The 19,834-nt window shown below is 38.1% G+C and overlaps 1 protein-coding gene across 2 annotated transcripts; it reads right to left on the bottom strand.

Moving 5' to 3' along the window:
* Positions 1–6,279: 6,279 nt before the first annotated feature.
* LOC130175467 (hatching enzyme 1.2-like) lies at positions 6,280–10,888 on the bottom strand. Of its 2 annotated transcripts, none has more exons than XM_056386100.1 (10): positions 10,776–10,888; positions 10,581–10,684; positions 10,354–10,381; positions 10,192–10,242; positions 9,651–9,782; positions 8,434–8,554; positions 7,604–7,782; positions 6,943–7,024; positions 6,430–6,554; positions 6,280–6,298 (listed from the first exon to the last, which is right to left on the bottom strand). In XM_056386100.1, coding segments are annotated over exons 2-10 (774 nt in total). In that variant the 5' UTR covers positions 10,635–10,684; positions 10,776–10,888; the 3' UTR covers positions 6,280–6,296. The 2 variants fall into 2 exon arrangements, with proteins under 2 accessions (XP_056242075.1, XP_056241994.1); XM_056386019.1 differs by having other exon boundaries at positions 10,581–10,665; positions 10,776–10,880.
* Between the last annotated feature and the right edge of the window lie 8,946 nt (positions 10,889–19,834).

Raw genomic sequence — 19,834 nt, forward strand, 5'->3', positions numbered from 1 at the left:
GTGATTTTAAGTCACAGTCCGTTACATTTGGTCGCCCAGTCAATGATGTCATATCCTCTATGTGCATGTGTCGTGTTGTAGTCGCCTGCCAGAAGCTCAAAATTGACTTTTTTTTTTCCAGTTTTAAGACTCATAAACTTTCTACATCTTGGTCGTTTTCAACTATATATTCTAACCAGATGAAGGATTTTAGTCATCGGGCGTCTGGATCTGAAGCTATCAGAGAAAAAAAGCTGAGTAAATGTGAGCTGCTCAGCTCCCAGCCGTTGGAGACGTCATGTATCTGCCGAAGGGCGTCGGAAAATCTCAGATTTTTAGAATGAAACTGCTTCATTCATTGTTTCTGACGGTTTTAATCCTCTGGTCCATTTGTTATGGAGAGGGCACCTCTGAAAGTCTGGTTAACAAGTTATCAAAGAAACAATCTGAACTAAGGTTAGCAGCTTCTAACCTTTCCCTGATGCCTCGTGTCGGCCGTACAGCGTCGGACAAACACTGGGTTTAAATGTGAAACTACTTGTTTTTTGACTTCGTTCTCTGCTCAGGTCGCCATTACTCCACTGAATCTTTACATAGATAATAGTTTCCTGCAATATTATTGTTTGAAATCTCATGTATATATAACCTATAAGTCTCAATATGCATGTTTTTTTATTAATTCACCAACTTTTAAAAACCGTTTCAGCCGAGGGATTTTTCCCTGGATACTCTACATATTAAGGCACAACAAGAAGTTTTTTTTTTTTTTTTTTTACTTCTTTAGCAACTTTTGACCAAAAAATATCAGCATCAGGTTTCAAATTGATGTCGAAGTCCAGAAAACACAGAACAGCTCTGTTATTCAGGTGACACTATCAGGTAGCTCAAACAGAAAACCTCTGTTGTCCAGGAGCTCCGGCAACAAACTACCCAATTAGAGCTGAGTCTCGACGTGAATGAATGTGTTTTCTGTGTGTGTGTGTGTGTGTGTGTGTTTGTGTGTGTGTGTGCGTGCGTGTGTGCGCGCGCGCGTGTGTGTGTGTGCGCGTGTGTGTGTGTGCGTGTGCAGAGTCTCAGTAGTTTGGCATACCATCCACCTTCCCCAACACATTCTCCCCTCTGCTCTGTTAACGTGCTGTTGCTAAGATACCAGCCGTTCATCTTTACTCCTCCACACATAACCAGGGTGTGTGTGTGTCAGATGTTTCTCCTTAGCTCCTGACTATCCTTGACACACACACACACACACACACACACACACACACACACACACACACATTTCTGTATAAATCATACCTCCACACCCATTTACCACCTTAAAGGTCACTGAAAGAAAGGCGTTTTTTTTTTTTGTTTGTTGTTTTCTTTTTTTTCTGCCTCCCACTCGCCTGCAGCAGACACATTACCGCCTCCTGAAACCTGGAGACAAATTAGACAGAGTGTCGAACTGACCTGGGAGCAGCTCAGACGCTTCAAACACCAACATTTACATCCCACTGCTCTTTAAAGAAAATGCCATCATGCACCAGCTCTTCATTAAAAATCATTTTGTTTATGTCTGTGAGTGTGTTTGTTTCCCGGAAGCCCCAGAAGAAATTCCTGGAGGTACAGCCGAGTCCCATGAGAGTACAAAGTCTCATGGGATACAGTATGTTGTTGAATGTGAATGAAATATTCTTTTATTTTGTGCTGAAGTGACCAGGAGTTCAAGTTGTACTCCTCAGTACAGAATCGCTGTAGATACACAGTCCTGTGCAAACGTTTCAGGCACTGCAAAAATAATGTCAGCAATGGTTTTTATTGATCAGTTAACTTCACACAAAGAAGCAGCAAATAGAAAAAAACCTAAATCAATATCAGTATTTGCTGCGACCGCCTTTTTCCTTTTTAAAACAGCAGCAGTTCTCCTCAGTACACCTGCACACAGTTCCTCAGGAACTTGGGTTCCAGTATCTTGGAGAACCTGCCACAGTTCTCTTGATTTAGGTCTGTCTCACATTTTAGGGCCCTAACATTGAGGATTTACTGCTTTTCCAGTCTCAAGATGAAACATTTTCAACTTGTGTGAATATATGTCATTAGCACCCACAAGTGCCTTCTGATTGATTTTGTGTGCAATCAAGCGTCATTGAAGCTTCCCTGCGTGTTCTGTGTTCTGACACATCTCGAGAATTTTAATTTAACCGTCTGGATTCAGGGTTGATGATTCAACTGTTCGTGCTCCACATGCATGGTCTCTCGCTCTGGATCCTCCTTTTGTGTAGTGTGTAAAGCTATAATGCCATAACATGTAGTACATCGAAAAGAATCTGGATTTTGTTCCATTGAATCTTTTTGTAATAAATGTTTTACTGACCACCAACAGAATCGTTTCTGGAAAACATACAGTGATAATTACAGCGGTAGTTCTGTAGCTGAGTTTACAGTAATTTTAAAGATAATGTACACTGAACAAAAATATAAATGCAACACTTTTGCTTCCATCTTTCATGAGTTGAAATTAAAGATCTACGTCTTAACCACACAAAAGACTTTTCCCCTTTTCCAAGATAATCCATCCACCTGACGGGTGTGACGTATCAAGATGCTGATTACACAGCATGATTACTGCACAGATGCACCTCGGGCTGGTCACAATAAAAAGCCACTTTAAAATGTGCAGTTTTGTTATGCATCACCAGCGTGCACCGCACCAGCGACATTGCTTTCGGGTTGTGTGTACGTTGCCATTCTCGTGGACACGTCGTCTCTGTATCGCCTCGACAGAACTTCTTCAAATTTGGTGCAAACATTCACCTGGACTCGAGGTGCTTTGTGTGTGTGTGTGTGTGTGTATATCTTTTGTGTGCCTAGAAAAAGTCTTTTATTCCATCTCATAAAAAATGGGAGTAAAAACCGAAGTGTTGCATTTGTATAATTTATATATAATTACTTGATTCATTCTAAATACTGTGATTCAGTTCACAGTACGCAGAAACCTCCTGTGGTTTTATCGTCACGGTATTATTGTGGTATGACTTACAGTGACTCGCTTGTTAATTGTGGCCATAAAATTACATTAATTTAAGAATAAATGTAGAACATCACCAGCTAAAGTCAGTTTTTCAAAATGACAGATGCACGCTTCAAACTGACTCATTCACAACATAATCAACTTTTTTGAAAATTGATTTCGTTAGTGTTTTTTGTGCCATTAACAGAATCTGTTCTACTTGTAAAACAGCGCTGACATGTTGAATAATCACTCAGTTATTCATGTTGCTTATGAGGAAACACGCCCTAGAAAAACCGATCACATGAGCTGAACGGTCGTGTCATATTCACCAGGCAAGTAAAAGCTGTACAAATCTCTGTTTCTGTCTCACACACACACACAGTCAGACACTGTAGGGATTACTGGTGTTTGTTCACATTTGTACCCATATGTGAGTGTGTGAGAGCCTGCAGCACGTTAGATGAGAGGGACGCCTCTCAAAATAAAGCTTTCTGCTGGTGCTAAAATTTCGCCTAATTTTAGTATTTGCCAGGGAAATGATGAGAGGGCGCTGAGCCGGGAAACGAGTCCCAGCTCTACTGAGCGATGAGTCACAATAAACAGCAGAGAGGCAAAGAGAGAGAGAGAGAGAGAGAGCAGCAAATGGGGAAAGATAGAGAACTTCTATGTCTATGTGAACTGTCCATGCACTTGATGTCTGCTACCAGGTGGATGATGAGTTGATAGTCTGCTTTCTAAGTAACCAACAGTGTTCTCATGCTGACAGAAAAATCCAGTTTTGAGTCAATAAATCTTTCAGCTGACAGGAATGGTGTGAAACCTGAAATAGATTGCTTCTCTATGTTTGTTGTCCAACAGCTATGAATGTATGTGAATGTACCAGCTGTGTTCTCCCTTTTCAGGACTTGGTCTTCGGTGCCTTATTCCAGACCTTTCAACTCGTGTCTGTTCCCCGTCTTTATGAGCGATGTCCTTGAGTTCTGCCTCTTGTGTATATGAGCAGTCTCTCCGGGTCTCTGTAGTACAGAGGAGGGTATGTTTTGATAGCACCTTGATTTTATTTTTCATATACAGAACCAGTGAAACGTTTCAACACACTTTATCCGTAAAATGCTCTTTTCAGATATTATACGCAAGAATCTTTTTTGTGGCATGGCTTAGCATTTTAGCATTTTGGTTCCCTTGTTGTGAAGTCTATAGGTTTTTTGATGGGTTTTCGGTTAGATGCCTGAAATAAGGTCTATGCTTAACACAAGCAAGACATTTTCACGTTTTATTCTACAACATAATATACGTCCGTAAATACCCCGGTTGTGATTTCTTTAAGCTATACAATGTGAACAGAAGGAATGATTATATTAAACAAACCTTGGGTCAGTGCTTATGTGAGCACCACTGAAAAAATATGAACCTGCCCTTGAAACCTAATAGAATAAGACAGTAGTCAGTATACCTGTTGTGGAGGATTTAAGAAAAAAAGACACAAATCCACAGCTAAACCACAATATCACAGAGCACATCATTGCATCTATAGTGAAAGAAAAACAAAAAACGATCACACTAATCGAGACATACGCCGACAAGCTGACGGTGCCTGTTCTTGGCTGCTATTCTTAACACCAGTGAGTCACCCTCCTGTCTGTAACGTGCAGGTGAGACAGAGAGAGTCTGTGTGATGCCTCACCTGAAAATGACTGAACAAGCAGGAGATATTTTTGTAAACATGTGACCGACAAACAGTTGAAAATTGCACTTGAGTATTTTCATTTCATGCTGCTTTTTAACTGCAAAACATTTCAGAGGGAAATATCTTTCTTTTTATTACACTGTGTTTATATAAAGCTATCAACTATAGAATAAAATTATTAAAAACAGCTTTACTTATACGTTGATGCATCAGTATGAATTTAATAATGAAATATATAATGATAAATAATTCACAAGACATTTCTTCTGTAGAATTAATCATTTTAATTTAAATATTCATTGGTGGTAATACTTCTGGAGTTTTACATTTGAATGTAGGAATCCAATTTGTAATGGTGTGTTTTTGAGTTGTAGTACTGGTACTCTATAGTTAAAGGTCCACTGTTGTCCCATACATATAATGAGATTTCCATGTCATTTTTTAATATAAAGCAGATCTGGGCTCTGTGAAAGTATCAAAGCGCTAAGTCTCCAGAGAAATGCACACAGCCTCTGTTCAGAAACTGAGCCTTAAAACGAACCGTCAGGACTTCTGTAACTTTGTGATGTCACAACTGTACGGTCACTGCCTCTCAGCCACGCCCCCGGCATGTCCTATCTGTATCCACCATCCAACCTTACAGGATTTGGTTTCTCTGATGGTTTACCTGAAATCTGCTATATTTTTATTCGATCACTCAGGAAACAGTCAATCAGAAGAGAGGCTCTGGCTGACTGTTTTCCGAGTCTGTGAACAGTCATGGAGCTGTATATCCATTTAAACAAATAGTAAACTGATGTGAAATACTTGCACTGACAAGCCGAGGGGAACCCATAATCCAAACTGTTCTGTAGATGACGGTGAGGTGCTGCCTCCTTTTGGTGGAAGTAAAGAATCACACATTTACTTTTGATGATTTTATTGGAGAAATATCTCAGTTAACTGTAGAAATTAAAACAAAGTAACTGATTATAAATCATAAATTGCTAAATGTCCAGTATTCAAACAAATAACAAAATTAAAAAAAAACCCAAATAGAAAAATCACACAAAAAAGAAAAGACATTTGGCCCATGCTGTCTTTATTATGTTATTAATTATTTCAAAAACCTGTTGCTATTGGATCCTATCAGCTCTTCCTGCTGGTGCTGCACACAGTTAGGATTTAATCAAGTCACTACTCAATATGTGAAAAACAGCTTTCACAATGCAGAATGATCCATCACAGCAAGTCGTTTAACTTGTTCAAACTCTCTGTATTTCTCAGTTGGTTATTTTTATTTCAGGGCTGCATCTGTCATCAAAAATCATCAAACTAAATCATTGTCTCATGGCCAAAACCATCACCAAATCATCCCCTTGGTTTTTCAAAACCAATAAAAGATTTCAATAAAATCACAGATGGTTAACAAAAAGGTAAAGTAAAGTTTGTATTTGGTTTGACCTCAGCAGACAGAGATGTAATACCACCACTCTCCAGTAGGTGTCTCTGCAGTCTGAAATTAAAAGCCAAAGTTCTTCCCATTTCTTTTAAGCCATATTTTTGCAGTACAACAGATCTGGGCCTTTGGTGTAATCATGACTTGCCTAGAGTTGTAATATATCTGGAGGCTGACCGGTTCTTCAATCAATGATGTTCTGGTTGGAAAAAAAAAGAAAAGTTTTAGATAGATTTAGATAGATTACAATCTCCGATTTTTTCTGTTTGTCGTGTCCTTATATATTTCACCAGTATGACTTGGTAGAGAAAGTGTTAAGCTTTCACTCACAGCATTGGTAAAGCCTGTTGACACGGGCAATGTCGTTAGCGCTCATGGATGTAGCTTGTCCGAAGTTCAGGTTGGGATCGCTCTTGGCGACGATGGTTGGCTGCCCATTTTTGGAGAAGGCGAATCTTGAGGAGGAAACAAACACAACATTGTTGGTACATTGACTTACACACAGGAACAGTAACACTTAATTAAACCTTTCTTCCAGTTAATCCTGACTCTTTAAGTTTCACCTGAATTTGTACTGTTGACTTTGTTAGTTTTTCTTCTTAATGTAATATAAAGACTTACAGTAGAACAACATAATCAATTGAGGATTTTGCTACATAGCTAGTCTTGTATGCATGACACATTTTTATTATTGCTTTAAGAACCACCTTCCTCTTATGAATGTAAAAAAATATAATAACCCTTTCAAAATATATGTCTCACTCAGGTAATTTAATATTGTATAAATTTGGTTTATAAATACTGTAAGCAGTCGTAAACACAGATGCATGCTCTGACACTCACTTGCTGTAATGCATGACGGACTGGAAGTCGTAGGGAGTTCCCAAGTTGTTAGTCTGCACCTTCCGGAAGTTTGATTCCACTCCTTCAGGGATGGAGAGAACATTTGAAATATTTCAGCATGGCTTTTATCTCTTCACCTGTTTTGTCCTTCAGTTAGCAGTCAGCCTACTTTTCCATCATGGGTTCAAACCTCACAACAATCATCAAAACAAACCATTGCTTAATAATATAAAACAATATTGCTTCATTCATTGTTTTACAATTTATTGATTCATCATTTCGTCTATAAGATATCGGATAATAGTGAGAAATTATATATATATATGATTTTTTTTTTCTTTACCAATCGATTAATCAACTAATCATTACAGCCCTTGACCAAATAGGCTACATGCAATACAAATGGATTTCCCATCAGCCTCAGCTGTACTTTGTGTTTAGCGCTAATTAGCAACTAGCTAACACACAAACCAAATGGGGACCATGGTAAACATTGCAACTGCGTAGCCTCAGCTTATTAGCATTGTCACCAGACATAAGCATGTTAGCATGCTAGCATAGCATTTATCTCAAAGCACCGCTGTGCCTACGTAACATGTATTCTTGTAACTCTGTTTTTGCTGTAATTTGCCCATAAAAAAGTTTTTGTGGCCAAGCTGACCTGAACGAATGTTCTGGAAGAGGATGTTGACGTATTGGTCCCTGTCGGAGCGGACTTGCTCGTGGTGGAAACCGAGAGCGTGGAGGGCCTCGTGCTGCACCGTGTCTGTGTGCAAACAACCGTTTCTCCTCAGGGAGATGCGCTGTCCTCTTCTCTGACGGCCCAGGTATGACCAGCACCTGACACACACACACACACACACACACAAATACACACAAACAAAGTCAAATCACAGTAAAGGGAAAACGGGTATTGTTGACACTTTCCTGGTCTGTCGTGTCTGTGTTGTTTGACAAATGTTGAAGGAGTCATTGGATAAATGGATGCATGTCATCTTCCTCTCCCTCTCTCTCTAACCACCATCAGCAGGAATGCATCATTTGTCTGATCTTTACAAAACTTGCAAATCACTGCTGCAAACATCAAAACCTGTTTCTGCTCTGACCCTGCTGTAGTAAAGATTTGACAGCGTTTTGTGTCTTATACAGTGGTACAAAGTACTGTGCTTATATAAAGAGTATATCAATTTTATGTTACTTTGTACTTGTTGTACTTTAATACTTATTTACTTCACTTAAATTGTAATAGTTTTCACATTGTTGTACTGGTACTTTTATTTAAGTAGCGCCCCTGAGAGCTTATTTCACTGCTGCCAGAATGAAACATGAACCAGCATAGATCAAAACAAGTGTGTGAATGTGTCGGTCCTGTCTTTTCATGCTACAACGGCTGTGTGTGTGTGTGCGTGTGTGTGTGTGTGTGTGTGTGTGTGTTGTGTGTGTGTGTGTGTGTGTGTGTGTGTGTGTGTGTGTGTGTGTTCGTGTTCTTACCCAGATCCAGAGAAGAAGTAGAGATAATTCCGGTGCCACCAGCGCCTCCACACGAAGCGAATGCAGGTGGATTGATGGAAGGTCACCAGGGCTCTAATGATGATGTTGCGCTCACTTGTGGCTGCAGAGACAAAGCGCAGGCTGCTGGTTAGTGTTCTACACCCTCCGTCAAACATAGTACAGTAACTTACACCTACAGCTTCTCAAATCATTCTCCTTCACTTTAAAATTTCTCCTTTCACCTCAGGTATTAAACACAGATTATAAATTATGAATCTTTCCCTCCTCAGTTTGAACAGTGTTATCATCATCTTCATTTCACGCCTCCTCACTATTATCACTATTGAATATTGATTTATCACAGTTTTAGTTTGATATTAGTTTGAACTTTTTACAGTTACACATCTTACCTTTTAGTGGATGTAAATACTAAAGAAAGCATGCTGAACTGAAGTCAACAAAGTTCAACTGGTTTCCAGGTTTTAAATGACACCACAAGTAAGAACCAAAATTTGCTAAATAACATTTCAGTCTCCATTTCTGACTATAAACAACATACAGTATATATGCTAAGACCAGTGGTGGATCCTTACTTAAGTGAAAATACGAATACAACATTGTGATTATACTCCATTATGGTCAGCAAATAAATCTGAGGGTCAAGAAATGATTAATGGGAGAGGAAAGAAGAAAAAACTACGGTTTTGGTGATGTAATAATCTTTGGCCATTCAATATTTATTCTAATGAAGCGATCTTATGAGTTTAAAAGGTAAATTCCCTTTGATGAAACTGGTAACTCAAATATGTAAAACCTGATGAGGGGACACTACTTTTGTAAGGAGTCACAAGTCAAAAAGAGATGGAGCAATGGATTAACATTTGCTAAATGTTGAGTATTTTACAAGATGTTTTTTTTTTATTTATTTATTTTGTCAAATCTTAATCTCAAATAAATGTAGTGCAGTAGAAGTTGTAACATGATATAGAATTACTCAAGTACTTCAAGAAACTCATAATTAGTACAGTACTTCAGTAAATGTACTTAGTCATTTTCCATCGTTGTTTAAAACAATACTTCTTTGTTCCACTGAAAGGTTTTTATTTTTGCATAATAATCTCTTTGCTTCTATAATGGAAACTTTGAAGTTCTTAGTGGAACCAAACAAAGCTGATGTTGACTAGATGACTGTTTTTTGGGGTCAAACAGCTACTTACTGTATGCGGAGGAGATACTGACGGGAACGATGACATATCTTCCACGTTTAGGCCACTTGCAGCCTCTGGCTGTGCAGGGGTCAGCGTTCCTGTTTAGATTTGGCACAATGTCGCCGTGGGTCAGGTGCGTTCCTGCAGGAAAACAAACAGACACTTTATATGAATATTAAAGCCAGGAATGTAGAGTTTTACTTATTTGAAAACCAAAAAGCAAACATTTTTTTTCATTATTGATTAATCGGTCCATTATAATGATCATTTGATTAGCCATTTAGTCTTTAAAATGTGAGAAAATTGTGAAAAAGGTCCTTGTGAAGTAAATTACTTCTTTTGTCTGGCAAACAGCAAAACATTTTCAACTTACAAAGACATATTAGGAAGAAAGTCCCAAATCCTCAAATTGACAAGCTGAAACCAGCAAATCTTTTCCTTGATAAATCGACTAATCAATTAATTATTTCAATAAGTTTTATTGTATTTTTGCCATCATATATTTCTATTTTATTAATAAGAGTTGGATCATATAAAACTTGTGCCTTACTTATGCCCTCATTGGCTCTTGCAATGACTTCAGAAACATCCATAGATGCGTCTGGAGGCAGAGAAAACAGAGGAAATCAGAAACAAGGAGCAGCACTGTAACATGTGAATTATCCACATTTTGGATCTTGATATCTGAAAACTTCCCCATTATTCCACTCACTTCTTTGACCTCCATCATCAGTCGCACCCTGCAACACAAAGGCACAACATTGCACAATTTTAAATCTTGTTTTCTACTGTCAATTTTGCAGCTGTTGCTCAGCAACATTCTGTCGCTGTCTAATGAAAATCTGACATTTAAGATTTTTTTTCCTAAAAACTAAAGCATTACGTGCTCCATTATCTCAAAAAACATCATAATCCCAGTGTGGAAAGAGTCAAACTCACTGGAGGAATGGCGGTCAATGAGAAGAAGAGGAGTACGAGGAAAACAGGAGTCATGACGATGGTCTTCTCCAGTTTAACTTCAAATCTGTAAAATACAGGACAATCTGAGCAGAGTTTAGCCACTGAGGAATATATTCAGAGTGAAATCAGTGATGTAAGAATAGAAAGAGGGAGAAGGAGATCAGTTGAGTTTACCTGATGTAGCAGGAGTCTGATGCTGGTTTCAACAGGTGCTCAGCTCCTCACTCTTTATAGGCAGCACTCACAGGGTGGGGCTGAATTTTTCCACTTCAGATGTCATCACTTCTCAAAAACATTCCTTACATTGATTTAACAGAAGAAAATCATATCAACATGAAGTCACGAAGTCATCGTGAGGTGGAGGATGTATTTTAGACCCTTGAGTAAAAGTAGCAATAAAATACTAATGTACAAATATTCATTAAACAGGAAATTGACCCTTGTAAGTGTTATAATATTCTATATTATAATTATGTGCTTACTGTACTGTTAGTAAAGAAGGCATATATTATAATTTGTCATACTTATTTTTTTCTATTCATCATCCGTCAAAATGTTGGCGCATAACGAGTCCTGCAGCTTTGAGACAATCCAGACAGTATATATTAAAACATGCGATTTGATCAGGAATGGTGTACAGATGATGCACGTGAACATGAGCCGCGTTCACTCTCGCTCATGATTGTTTTACGGCACGCCGCATGGCGTCTCCATAGACACGGCCCAGCATGGCTGGTGCTAGCGGTACAGGCGCATCTACTACTGCTGAATCCAGTTTGTTTGAGCATTTGATGCAGTTTTATGAACAAACAAGTGAAGACTTGGATTATATACAGATTTTAAATGTAACTCATGTCTGTTTTTCCTCAGTGGTATACATAATTCATTTAGTTTGCTATGACAACTAAGGGCTACACCTTTGTAAACTGTGTTTTCCAAAGGATGAAGCCCCTGAATTGCAACATGTATGTGCATGTGCTTGTGTGTGTACATGTCTTTCTATGATTGTGAGGAAAAATGTTGATTTGAAGCCGTTATTGTGAGGTCATTTTAGCCAATCCTGAAATCTTCAAAGGGCTTTTTGTGAGGGTTAAGCTTAGGCAGTTTCAAACAACCACGCACACACAATGACAGACACACAAACACCATCTCCATTTATGGATATTCACCTTCAAAATATGAGTCTCAACCAAGTAAGAGGGTTAAGGCTAATGGAGACTCTGTTGTAGAAAGGTTAAGTAGTTTCTACTGAAACACACAGAAAAACAAAAAATAATAGCAGCTATGCCTCAAATTTCCCTAAATGAATTCCACCATCAAATCCGGCATCGGGCTCTGTGATGCAGTGCTCCCTCACATCCATTCACACAAATACCCAGCAGCATCTGACAGCTGATTGATATGCACCAAGCAGCAGTTTTCGAAATTTAACTACTTTTATTATTATTGTCGTCATATGTTAACTGTGTAAAATCATTTAGGCACAAAGTTTAATTGCAAAGCACGACCCAGGTGGTGGATTAGTAGTTTTAAAATGGCTTGTTGTTCAATTTGACACAGAGGGGCTTGGGTTAGAAACCAGGAAACACTTATTATTTTTATAAGCTTCGCGTGTATTGGAGTATGTCAGGAAATACACGTCTTACATATACGGTCCACACAAAAGAGCCAGCACATTCAGATCCATTCATCTGACGGTCGATATAGGAGCAGTAATAACAGTCATTACATGACGGTAATCTCTAATGTGAGCTTTGTTTTCCACAAACACAGAAGAAGATGAACAAGTCTTTAAGTCTTTAGTATTATTGGCGGCTTTAGAGCAGCTGTGCAATGAGGTTGATTGTTGAAGTTGATTGAAGTTCGCTGTGAACAAAGCACAGGAATGTGGCATGCCTGTCACTTGGTTGGGTGCAGATATTTCACATACTTTACTCAAGGTGCTGCAAGGCCTGACTACAGCATAAGTTAGATGCACACTATCAATAATATCTCATGGAATAGACTTGTATCTTTATTCCTGTGAGTTAAACCCATTAGTTTAACTTCTGATATGAAGCTTTCATACTTTAATGTGCTATTATAGAGACAACAATATTAAATGGTACAAATTATAAATAAAAGAGAAAAGTGATTGACTGGTTCGGTTGATATACACCTCACCTGTAGTGATATGTATGACTTGTAAGTCGCTTTCCATAAAGTATCTGCAAAATTAGTAAATTTAAATGAATGTTTTGCTAAAAGACCAATTTCATATAGGTTGGAAAGCTACACACATTCCTCTAATACACTTTGCTTGCAAACTTAATAAAATGTATTTATTTATTTACTGTTTTATTTATTTATTTAATAAATAAATAATTACATCAAACAAACCCTGTGTCAGTGCTCATGTGAACCTGTCCTTTAAACCCAATGGAATAAGACGATAGTCAGTATACCTGTTGTGGAGGTATTAAGAAAAGACAGACCGCATCACTATGTCTATAGTTAAAAAACAAGACGAGGTCAGAACCTAATATATGGCTGGACTGCCTACGGTGAAATCCTGATTTTCTAACCACGACGTCGTCTGACAAAATCCCCAAACATAGAAATGAAAGAAAAAAAGACTGAGCTGTGATTTTGGCTAGTTTTACTTATGAAATGATCACTTAGAGAGAAAGTTAGAAGAGATACATTATCTTTCTTTTATTTAAGTTATTTTTCAGGCTTTTGCCTTTAATACAGTCATAGAGAGAGAGAGAGAGCGAGAGGGAGAGAGAGAGAGCAAAGGGCCACAGACGGGACTCAAACCTGTGCCGCCAGGTCAAGGACTAAAAGGTGAATTAGTACACACTCTATCAGGTGAGCTACTGAAGAGACTGATTTGAGATAGACTATATTTTTAACAAACATCAAATCCCTGTATGTTTCAAACCCAGTAACACGCTCAGGCAGAAACTGGTACATCCCAAAGACAAAACACCACACAATCAAAAAAGCAACCTGATATATGCGGTCAAATGCAGTGAGGAGTGCAATGACCTATATATTGGGGAAACAAAACAACCGTTAAACAAACGTATGGCCCAACACAGAAGGGCAAACTCTTCAGGCCCTGTCTCAGCTGTCTACTCCCACCTAAAGGAAAAGGCACACTCCTTTGAAGACAGCAATGTCGAAATCTTGGACAGGGAGGAAAGATGGTTTGAAAGGGGAGTCAAGGAAGCCATCTATGTAAAAGTGGAGAGGCCTTCGCTAAACAGGGGAGGGGGTCTGCGACACCATCTATCCCCCATCTACAATGTCGCCCTTTCATCGGTACCCAGGAGAGTCAACAACATAACCTCAGACGACTCTCAACGATTTCTTTAAGTTAACCCTGACTCTTTAAGATTCACTTGAATTTGTACTGTTGACTTTGTTTGTTTTTCTTTTTAATGTAATATAAAGACTTACAGTAGAACAACATGATAACTATTATCAATTTTGAGACTTTTGCTACACAGCAAGTCTTGTCTGCATGACACATTTTTATTATTGCTTTGAGAAACAAATAAAACAACAAACACCTCCCCTTAATGAATGTAAAAAAATGTCTCAGGTTATTTAATATTGTACAAATTTGATATATATTATATAAATACTGTAAACATTTATAAACACAGATGCACGCACTGACTCACTCACTTGCTGTAATGCATGACTGACTCAAAGTCATAGGGAGTGTTCAAGTTGTTAGTCTGCACCTTCTGGAAGTTTGATTCCTTTCCTTCAGGGATGGAGAGAACATTTGAAATATTTGAGCACAGCTTTTTATCTCTTCACCTGTTTTGTCCTTCAGTTAGCAGTCAGCCTACTTTTCCATCATGGGCTCAAACCTCACAATCACAACAATCGTCAAAACAAACCATTGCTTAATAATATAAAACAATATTGCTTTATTTATTCTTTTACAATTTATCGATTCATCATTTCGTCAATAAGATATCAGATAATGGTGAGAAATTATATATTCTATCAATTCATTGTTTTGTTAATAAGTCAAATTTTGTTCTGTCAATAAATGTAACAGTAAACATTACTCCTGCTTACCCTCACATTATTAGCATTATCACCAGGCATGAGCACGTTAGCATGCTAACATAGCATTTATCTCAAAGCCCTGATGTGCCTACGTCTCACAGAGCTGCTAACATGGCTGTAGACTGTTACTCTGTTTTTGCTCTAATTTGCCCATAAATCTTTGCACCTTTTACGATACAGCTGAGTTGCAAAGAAGATTAATATAAAGGTATAGACCTACATACTGTTTGCTCCTGAGTTCACTGACTAGGACTCTGTGTCAGGAGGAAATCCTCCAGTGTTCTCATCATTGCATTGCAGATAAAAGCAGAACTGTGGAATAAAAGTTTTTGCTGCTGAGCTGACCTTCCTGAATGTTATTGAAGTGGATATTGACGTGTTGGTCCCTGTCGGAGCGGACTTACTCGTGGTGGAAACCGAGAGCGTGGAGGACCTCATGCTGCACCGTGTCTGTGTGCAAACAACCGTTTATCTTCAGGGAGATTTTCTGTTCTCCCCCCACACGGCCCAGGTATGACCAGCACCTGACACAAACACAGACACAAAGTGAAATCATAGTAAAAAGAAAAAAGGTATTGTTGACACATTCCTGGTCTCCTGTGTTGTTGTTGTTGTTGCAAATGAATGATCTTCCTCTCTCTCTCTCTCTCTCTCTCTCTCTCTCTCTCTCTCTCCTGTCTGTCTCTACTGTCAATAAAGGCTAAAATACCAAAATAAATTACTGGCTTAATACATGATGGTAATTGTCTCACATGCAGATATTACTAGCAGAGTGCACCATTTGTCTATTCCTTCCTAAACTGTTTTAAATTAAAATTAAAATAAAACCTGTTTCTGCTCTGACCCTGCTGTGGTTAAGATTTCACAGGGGTACAAAGTAGATGTACTCAAGTATTGTACTAAGTAAGGTACTTGCACTTTTATATATGATAATGATTGTATATCAATTTTATGTTGCTTTATATTTCTACTACATTTCAGAGAGAAATATGCAGAGTACTTTACTACTTATGTACTTCACTTAAGTAAGATTTTGAAAGCAGGACTTTAAATTGTAATGGTTTTTACATTGTTGTTCTGGCATTTTTACTTCAGTAGCGCCTCTGAGAGCTTATTTCACTGCTGCCAGAGTGAAACATGATGATCCAGCATAGATCAAAGCGTGTGTGTGTGAAAAATCCGGCCACAACTAACTCATCTAATATCCTTCATCCAGTTTTTAATTCGTTCCAGTTCTCCTCAAGCTTCTTTTATGTTTTTATCTGTTTCCAAAATTAAAATCTAAGATCTTCTCTTACGTCTCAGACATTTCACTCCCAAGATAGCAGGACAGTAATCCCAGCAGCTTCTCAGCACACTGATGCTTCTGTTATATTGGAAACGCCTTGTGTGTGTGTGTGTGTGTGTGTGTGTGTGTGTGTGTGTGTGTGTGTGTGTGTGTGTGTTCCTACCCGGATCCAGGGAAGAAGTGGATAAAATCCTTATTCGACGGCTTCTTCCACCTAAAGCGAATGCAGGTGGATTTGTGGAAGCTCAGCAGGACTCTATTGATGAAGTTGCACTGTACTGGGCCTAGAGAGACAAAAACAGGCTGCTGGGGAGTGTTCTCACTAAAGAGGCTACAACCTCCATCAAAGATAGTACAATAACTTTCATTTACGGCTTGTCAAATCATTTTTATTCACCTCAACACCTCTCCTTTTATTTCAGGCAGTAAACTATGAATCATTCCCTCATCCTCAGTTTGAACAGTGTTGTCATCATCTTCACTTGAGTTTAATATCAGCTTGAACTTTAGAGTAATACAAAACCTTTTTGAATCTATCAAACATCATTTATGGGTCATAATATTAGAAATCTTTGGTCGGAGGCTTTGGCTCTGACCGTGGCTTTGGCAGCCATAAACAACAAACAGTACATGCTTAGAGCAGTGGTGGATCCTTTCTTATATGAAAGTATTAATACAATATTGTGAATATTTAGGGCCAGCAGATGAATCCAAGGGGTCATGAGATGATTAATGGGAGAGGAAAGAAAAAAAAACAAAGTTCTACTACATAAATTAGCATTTAAAAAAATTAATTAATTATTAAAGCTGCAACCAAGGGCCCTCACTCATGGGCGGCCCCACGAGGCCGGTTGGCACAGCCATCGGACACTGTGCTTTCCAGAAAGATGTAATTTCCTGCACGAGCCATGTGGCGGCAGACATGATGTATTGCATATTTGGACAATCTGTGCTCGAGTTATAACGAGTTAATCGTCGCCACGGGCATTCTGTTCAGGCACTTCAAGTTTTATATGCAGCACTCACTGGGTGGGGCAGATAACTCAGGCATGAGTTACTTTATTTCAAGCTGCTTGATTAAAAAGATTATGGCTATTATGGTCTTCACAAAATTGCAATTTACACTTTGTGTCATTAGAGTGTTTCAGATTTCATAATAGGTGTGTATTGTATAGACTGTTGAGTTACAGTGGATGCTGGATAGATGGATCACACACTCTGCCATCCCTGAAAAATCCAACTATTTCCAACCTCCACTGACACAAACTTGTCTTCTACCACCCAGTATTGGTCTCATTATGAAATCTTTTACGGTTTTTGAAGAAATCTCCCCTAACCATGGTGATGTATTTGGCAAAAAATGGCAATGTCATTTTTGCTGGTCCTGACAACTTCAAAGGGCTTTATGAAGGTTAAGCTTCAGCAGTTCCTACCACCATGCACACACATTGACAGACTCACACAAACACCACCTCCACCATGTGGATTCACCTTCAAAATAAGAGTAAAAAATATAAAATAAGTCTTAACGAGGTAAGAGGAGCTTACTCAATGTTGTATGTTGTTTGTACTCACTGGAGATTGTACAAAAGCTCAAGCAACTTCTCCTGCCACACACAAAAACACACCATCTCAACCATGTGGATTCACTTTCAAAATAAGAGTCTAAAAGAGGTAAGAGGGGCTTCCCAGGACTTTGTGGTGGGCAGCTCTACTGCAACACTCAAAAAATACACACTGACAGACATTTTAGTACATATACCCAGCAGCATCTGACAGCTGATTGATATTTACCAAGCACCTTGGCGCATTCAAAATTTCCACAGGAAATTTCCAGTTTTCGATTATTATTATTCATGCATTATTCTTTAAGCTAGGGATGCCCCGATTGATCGGTCAATTTTCTGCAATTAACAGTTGTTTTCATTGTTGATTTATCTGGCAATAGTGTTTTCGATAAATTGTTCAGTCTATTAAAAGCCAGAAAAAAGTGAAAAATGCTCTATATAATTTCCCACAGACCAAGGTGACCCAAGCTGCTGCAAAACCCAAAAATATTTGCTTTAGTATCATAATGACCATAAAGATCATCAAATCATCACATTACAAGCTGGAACCAGCAAAGACTTGACACTTTTGCTTAAAAAATAACAATGATCTTTTAATCATCAAAATGATTGCAGATTAATTTTCTATTAGTCAATTAATCAACTAATTGTTGCAGCTGTGATCTTGAGCCGAGGTGAAGCCAGAACTTGGGTTTTATTGCAGAGGTGAGATTCAAAATCTCAGTGGAATTACACTAATAACTGAAAATCCAGTTTCTGCCCAGTATGTCATGTGACTTCATGTGTTTAGATAAAGATGGTGCTTTTTTGCATTTTACTGTTTAATCTAGTTTATAGGTTTTAGCAGCCGTATAAGTCCTAGATGTTCATGGGTTTAACATCACAGCTTGACAGAAGTAAATCAGGGATTAAAGTTAGTCTGTAAAGACAGCAGGTCAAAGACGACTGAGTGCTGTAGGTTTAAGACGGCAGAGATTACAGTGAGAGTTGAAAAATTTACTTTAGAATGGCTTCTTTTGCTTGTTTTTTTTGCTTTTTTTTGTTGAACTATAAACTATGAGGAACTAAAGCCAATGACAGCAAAACAACAAAGGTTAAAAGTCACTGGCTTAAAGCCAGCCTTAACTCAACAACCAAAACTTCACCAGACTTGTTTACCAGGAAATATGTTCTAAATAGTTGGGTGCACATACATGACACGTTTCGATACTCTCGGTGCTTCGATGTTCAGACAAGGTTAGGTTATAGGGTTTATTATACATCTTTTTTCTTGAAATCTTTGTTTTATGGATCCATTAGTTTAACTTTTGACATGAAAATTTCAGATTTTATCATGTTCTTGTAGATCTCTGAGATATTTACTGAACAAAACCACAAAATTGTGAATACCTAGTCAAACTGTAACAGAACATGTCTTTATATTCATTCCCAACTGGAAAGAGATTATCCAAACCACTCGGGCCTATTCATTCTAGAAACAAAGAAATTACCACCAATGGGTGTCAGTGGAAATGCCAGAGACAGATAACTTGCAATTTAGCAGATTAAAGTTATAAAATGTAAGTGAGAAAATATATTTAGCAGCTAAAACTGGTATGAAATTACACCTTAGTTCTATATATATTCCACCTCCTTTCTCAGAAATGACTTGCCTTCCTCCTGAAACGTCTATTAAGATTTATTTGTTGGAAAGTCACTCAAACAACCACAAAGAATAATAAAAAAAAAAAAAACTGCAAAGACATGTAAAATGATAGAGATGCAAAATGACCACAATGTGATTCAGAACAATTACAAAGCGACACAGAATGACCACAAACAGACAGACAAACAAAAGGAAATTAAATAAATGGAGAATGTGATTTTTGAATAACCTGTGGTGGGAATACTGGTTTCTGAAAAAGCCGACACCTAAGATACTCCATAACAAAGATAACACATTAGAAGCTGTGCCAATTTATTACAAAATCCAGTTTCTGCCCAGTATGTCATGTGACTTCATGTGTTTAGATAAAGATGGTGCTTTTTTGCATTTTATTGTTTAATCTAGTTTATAAGTTTTAGCAGCCGTATAAGTCCTAGATGTTCATGGGTTTAACATCACAGCTTGACAGAAGTAAATCAGGGATTAAAGTTAGTCTGTAAAGACAGCAGGTCAAAGACGACTGAGTGCTGTAGGTTTAAGACGGCAGAGATTACAGTGAGAGTTGAAAAATTTACTTTAGAATGGCTTCTTTTGCTTGTTTTTTTTGCTTTTTTTTGTTGAACTATAAACTATGAGGAACTAAAGCCAATGACAGCAAAAC

This window comes from Seriola aureovittata, chromosome 1 (genome assembly GCF_021018895.1).
Source record: "Seriola aureovittata isolate HTS-2021-v1 ecotype China chromosome 1, ASM2101889v1, whole genome shotgun sequence".
Lineage (NCBI taxonomy): Eukaryota > Metazoa > Chordata > Actinopteri > Carangiformes > Carangidae > Seriola > Seriola aureovittata.

What these genes read in the sequence shown, in the direction of transcription:
- LOC130175467 (XM_056386100.1), bottom strand. Translation starts at nt 10,634, where the DNA reads ATGACTCCTGTTTTCCTCGTACTCCTCTTCTTCTCATTGACCGCCATT. An exon ending in CAGTATCTCCTCCGCATACA is followed by an intron (nt 8,555 to 9,650) that starts GTAAGTAGCTGT and finishes TTGTCTCTGCAG; the next exon opens with CCACAAGTGAGCGCAACATC. An exon ending in CTTCCAGAACATTCGTTCAG is followed by an intron (nt 7,025 to 7,603) that starts GTCAGCTTGGCC and finishes CCATCCCTGAAG; the next exon opens with GAGTGGAATCAAACTTCCGG.